We start from the raw sequence: 6,000 nt of genomic DNA, 5'->3' as shown, positions 1-6,000 counted from the left end.
GCCTTCTTTGTGCTAGGTGCTGTGCAAACATACAGAGCAGGTGTAGATGATGGGTGGTCGAACATGCTGGTCCCACCATTGCTACCAGCAGCGTAGATTCCCTAATAGAGTGCAGCGGAGTCCTGGCCTAAGAGACAGTTTCTGCTCCAAAGGTTTTACAACCCAAGTGAGTGGGATAGACAGAGAGATCCAGCCTTCCGGGGCTCCCTTCACGACTGGGACCACTTTCCCTACTGAAACATCCCAGGACTTGCCCAAGGTAAAACAGAGTCAAAAGGCAGATCCAGGAACAGAACCCAGGAGTCCTGATTCTCAGCCTGCCTCCTCGTTGTAACCCAGTAGATCCCACCCAAGCATCCTGACTCCCAGCCCACCCCTGCTTTAACCCACTTGATCCTATTCCTCATTCACAACTGGGAGCAGAACCCAGGAGTCCTGACTTCCAGCCCCCCTCTCCATGCTAGGCCTGAACTGTGGTATTGATCAGTGCCCCACCATTCTGATCTGTGGCCAGCACCTTGGCGTGGAGTAAACACAACCGCAGCCTCAGGTCCCTAATTCCAACTCCCCCACTTGGAAAGACAAATAAACTCTTGTGTCAAGGGAGTGAAGAAAACATCTTTTGTTCTGAACTTTTCAGGTTTCCTGGACTCCTCCCCCTCACTGACTAACCCGCCCAGCTGTTTGCACGAGGGCTCAGCTTACAGGCAACTCTGAGGATAAATAGCCCCGGAGGAGCTACTTCTCCTGACCCTCCTGTCCTCACCATGGGGGGCTCTGCTCTCTGCCTGGTGGCCGTGTTTGCTTTCTACTTCCCGGCTGTTTCTCACAGCCAACTGTAAGTACCCCGCGCTTCTGCCACGGTGATGAGGATATTAACCTGGGTTCGTTACATGGCTGCCAATGGAAACCAAGCTCAATTTCCCTCTCTTCTCTGCTACTGTGTGTGGAGTGGGAACAGGCTGCAGAAATTCTCTTCCTCACCTGGTCCAACCCTCTTCTCCCTCGCTCAGTTCCGAGGCTAATTTTGGGGTTTGGAGGATGGAATTTTTTTTAAAGAATAAACTGGATTTTGAGCCTCACTTGGTCTAAATGAACCAGGTATAGACTGGGAGTAACTCTATAGAAAACAATGGGGTTGTACCCCCCTGAAATGCACTGAAATCAGTGGGGTTGTCTTTCCCTTGACTTCAGTGGGCTTTGGATCAGCCCCTAAAGGAGACCAGAATCAGGTTCTACAGGGCCACATCTTGAACTCCTTGCTCAGTGTCTATGTCCGCAAGACCCCCCAGGGGGGCTAAATTCTATTTTCAGTGTATACTGGTTCAAACCTGGAGTAACTCCACTGACTTCAAAGGGTAGTTAGTTAAACTGGAATAATTCCATTAGCTAAGGGGATTGCTGATGGTGCATGAGGCAGACCAGAACCCAGTTCATTTCCAAGGGGCTGGTGGGCGTCCGAAGCACAGTGGTCCACAGCTTGGGCACTGCACTGGGAGTCAGGACTCCTGGGTTTTATTTCCAGCTGTTGGAGGGAATGTGCCTGGGGGGGGCCAGAAGATGGGAATGGGAGTCAGAACTCCTTGGTTCTACCTGACGCTCTCACAAGGGGGATATCCGGGAGACATCTGGGTTCTAGGAGGGGAATGATGTCTAGTGGTTAGAGCCGGGTGGTGTGACTAGGAGTCAAAACTGCTGGGCTCTAGTCCCAGCTGAATCACTGACTGGCTGTGTGACCTTAAGGAAGTCCCTCCCCTTTTCTGTGCCGGCCTCTCCCTCATCTGTGAAAGGGGGATCATGACACTTACCTACCTCTGTAAAGTGCTGCGAGATCTATGTCTGGCGACTGCTTTGAGTGTGACCCCGGGGCTAAGCTTCTATTGTCCCTCTGACTGATTGGCTGCCTGGCATGGTTACCGCCTCCCGGCCTGTTCATGTCTGTGCTGGGGTGGCCAGATGAACAGCCAAGAGCCAGACCAATTGCCCATGTGCTTGGCTCTAAAGCTGGGAAGGGATCTTGGTGCCAGGGGGTGGCAGTGATAAAAGGGAGGAGGCAGGAACAGGTAGTTTGATTTGATTTGGTGCTGCCCCCTATGGCCAGGCCAAACGATGGACGTGACACTGAGCGGGTGACAGAGGGAAACTCCGAGGGATTCCCCCCTTCAGAACTGGGGGGAGGGGGCTGCTTAAAGGTTCATCCCACCTCAGGGGCCTGCTGAGCCAGTGAGAAGCCAGAAGCTGCATGAGAGATGCATTGATGTGTCAGGATGACCCAACTCACCTACAGAGCCTGGGTCGGGTCACCACCCTCCCCATGGTGCTGGAGGGGCTGCCGTCCGGATGCCAGACTTCAGGGTGATAGACAGACATTCAGATGTGGGTCTGGTTTTTGCAGCTTGACCCCACTGGGAATGCACCACGGTGGGCTGCAGGCCAGACGCGCAGACCTCGGTGCAGCTTTCCCCAAAGGGTTCCAGAGATTTATGAAACCTGTTTCTGAGCCTGGGCCAACTTTCAGGAAAGGAGCGGGGAGGATTCTCCCAGGAGGGAGAGAGGAGATTTGGTAGCCACTGTGCAGTGCTCACTCCAGGTCTCACCCCTGACCTGCATCTCTAGGAGTTTTCAGAGGAACATCAGGGGCTACATGGTCCATTTTGCCAGCGCTCTGGTGGATGGCTGGTACCAAGCACACGCCCTGCTTAGATGCTCCTGGTATTGCCTGCGGAGCAGATGAGCAGTAAACATGGCCCATGCTCGAAGACTCCCCAGCGCAGCTAATGCTCCTCTCTAGGCAGGGTCAGGCCGTGCAAAGGGCAGCACATTCCAGAGGGCTCCGTAACAGGGTCACACACGCTGGCTGCAGACCGTACGATCGGAGTTGATGGAATGCAGGACACGGTATCGTCCTCTCCAAGGGGCACTGGGGTCAGCACTAGCTCAGATGGGAGAGCTCCTTCTACTGAGCCACACACCCTGCTCCCTGCAGCACAGCGCCCCCTAGCGCCACACTGGGGTATTGGGGCCAGCACGGACTGCCAGGGGACAGCACCCCCCACTGAGCCAGTCACCCTGCTCCCTGCAGCACAGCGCCCCCTAGCACCGCACTGGGGTATTGGGGTCAGCACTGACTGCCAGGGGAGAGCGCTCCCTGCTGTGCCCCCCACCGTGCCAGATTAAAGAATTTTGGGGCCTTGTATGCACTATGGAAATGGTGGGGGAGTGTGTGGCCGGGGTGTTGGGTCCTACCCCTAGGGAGTGGGAGGACCTAAGAGGGTATAGGGAGAGTGAGCTCACAGCACAGTTACCCCATATGGTGGTTCTTGTCCCATGGGGCTGGCCTGGCTCCTTGCTCCGGCCCATTGGCTGTCACCATAGTGCACCGGCAGGGGTGGGGCCTCTGTTTCCATTCTGGTCTGGCGCCATTGGCTCACCTGCCCCAAGCTGGACTTTGATGGGCCAAAACAAATAATCTGGCAGGCTTTGTTCACCCCCACCCCTTCGGGTGGACAGGCACCCCCGGAGATGGGGGCCCAGTGCAAGAGCACTGAGTACATGTGGGTTAAACTGGGCCTGCCCCCCCAGCACAGCACTAGCATCAAACTGGGGCATGCAGATCTGCACAGAGTTGGAAGAGAGCGCCCCCTACTGGGCCAGCCACCACCTAACTGGTTGCAATGCAGCACCCCCAGCACCATGCCAGGGCATTGGGGTCAGCACTGACTTAAAGGGAAGAGCATTAGGCCGGGGGACACATCCACTCACAGCAATTTTCAGTAGGGACAGGGAGTGCAAAAGCCCTGAACTTTTCACCTATGTGTGTGTGTGTGTGTGATCTTTATCTGGTATGAAAAACTCAGGTCCAATCATCTGTCACCCTTCTTACCGGAGTGACACGCAGAGAACTTGGCTGACCTTTAGCAAAACTTTTTATTTCCCTCCAGGCCTTCCTTGTGAATTCACAACACTGTGGGTGATGTAATCAGTCAAGCGTTTCGCCGGGAAGACGGCAACCCTGCTTTAATTCCATTGCCTGAGGGGGGATTTTCCAGACAGCTTAGATGATTTAGGGGCAAAGTCAACTGGACTTGGAAGGGCTTGTCTCCATGAAGAGTTAGTTCACAGCAAACTGAGGTGGAAATCTACCCCCCACTGCACACTAACTGTCTGTGAGGACACTGTTAATGTGCACTAACAGTTCCTTAGTGCACTTTGTCTTCGTGCACCTTGGGCCCCAGCGGCCGAGGCCTTGCTGCAATTTTTAGGCACCAGCTCGATCAGAGCTAGCACCTGTGTGCCCTGGTCTACATTTAACATTTAGGTCAACCTAGCTACATTGCCCAGGGGTTTAAGCAGTACTGTAGTTAAGCCAACTTAACTGCCGGTGCAGATGCGGCTAGGTTGATGGAGGAATGGATGGTGCATTATCTACACTGATAGAATAAGCTCATAGTGTAGACAAGCCCTATGTCTACCCAAATTGGGAGTCACGCCTCCCAGCGGCTGTGTAGACAAACCCCTAGAGGCAGGAACTCTCTCTTACTCTGTGTTTGTACCGTGCCTCAGTCGCTGCTGGGATTTCAAGGTGCTGCTGTAAAGCAAATAATAAATTGCAAACAGCAGTAACAAGCTTAGTATAAAACCTCCTTGGGGATGTGGGAATCGCAGCCAGTGGGGTTTTAAATACTGACTGAATTAATCACATCGACCTTTTTGCCATTGACAGCTACTCCCTGATCACGCCCAACGTCCTGCGGGTGGAGAGTGAAGAGAAGGTCGTGGTGGAAGCCCATGGCCTCAATGCTCCAGTTGCGGTTACAGTCATCGTGCAGGACTTCCCGCTTAAGAAAAACATCTTATACCAGGTCCAAACCGACCTCAACCCTGCGAATGGGATGATGGGCACAGCCGTAATAAAGGTGGGTAAAACTCCCCATCAGCTGTTTCGTGGCATGCAGGGGGCTCTGGGGCGGAGGGAGAAGAGTGAGGGCATGGCACGGTCAGGGGAGGGGGCGGGAAGGAGTGGGGTGGAGGCAGGGCCTGTGGCAGAGCCAGGGGTTGAGCAGTGAGCCCCCACACCGGCACATTGGAAAGTTGGCACCTGTAGCTCCAGCCCCAGAGTCGGTGCCTATACAAGAAGCCGCATATTAACTTCTGAAGAGCCTTATGTGGCTCCGGAGCCACAGGTTGGCCACCCCTGCCCTAGTGCTCCAAATTAGGAGGTAGAAGAAAATGCTGAGAGGAAGGATGATCCAGTGGTTAGGGTGCTAGCCTGGGACTCAGAGGACCTGGGTTTGATTTCCATAAGAACATAAGAACGGCCGTACCGGGTCAGTCCAAAGGTCCATCCAGCCCAATATCCTGTCTACCGACAGTGGCCAATGCCAGATGCCCCAGAGGGAGTGGACCTAACAGGTAACGATCAAGTGATCTCTCTCCTGCCATCCATCTCCACCCTCTGACAGACAGAGGCTAGAGACACCATTCCTTACCTATCCTGGCTAATAGCCATTAATGGACTTAACCACCATGAATTTACCCAGTTCTCTTTTAGACTCTGTTATAGTCCTGGCCTTCACAACCTCCTCAGGTAAGGAGTTCCACAAGTTGACTGTGCGCCGCGTGAAGAAGAACTTCCTTGTATTTGTTTTAAACCTGCTGCCTATTAGATTCATTTGGTGACTCCTAGTTCTTGTATTATGGGAATAAGTAAATAACTTTTCCTTATCCACTTTCTCCACATCACTCATGATTTTATATACCTCTATCATATCCCCCCTTAGTCTCCTCTTTTCCAAGCTGAAGAGTCCTAGCCTCTTTAATCTTTCCTCATATGGGACCCGTTCCAAACCCCTAATCATTTTAGTTGCCCTTTTCTGAACCTTTTCTAGTGCCAGTATATCTTTTTTTAGATGAGAAGACCACATCTGTACTCAGTATTCGAGATGAGGGCGTACCATCGATTTATATAAGGGCAATAATATATTCTCAGTCTTATTCTCT

The 6,000-nt window shown here is 53.0% G+C and overlaps 1 protein-coding gene across 1 annotated transcript in view; it reads left to right on the top strand.

Annotated features, from left to right (window-relative positions):
* Positions 1–752: 752 nt before the first annotated feature.
* LOC101931940 (complement C3-like) overlaps positions 753–6,000 on the top strand; it is a 54,199-nt gene continuing 48,951 nt past the window's right edge. The window contains exons 1-2 of the mRNA XM_065576279.1: positions 753–838; positions 4,724–4,916. Of these exons, the coding sequence (XP_065432351.1) occupies positions 768–838; positions 4,724–4,916 (264 nt within the window). The 5' untranslated portion in view covers positions 753–767. The remainder of the gene's footprint in view (positions 839–4,723; positions 4,917–6,000) is intronic.

The sequence above is a fragment of the Chrysemys picta genome, chromosome 22 (assembly GCF_011386835.1).
Source record: "Chrysemys picta bellii isolate R12L10 chromosome 22, ASM1138683v2, whole genome shotgun sequence".
In the NCBI taxonomy this organism is placed as follows: Eukaryota; Metazoa; Chordata; order Testudines; family Emydidae; genus Chrysemys; species Chrysemys picta.
Note: the sequence above shows the minus strand (reverse complement) of the source record. Positions and strands in the feature narration are given on the sequence as shown.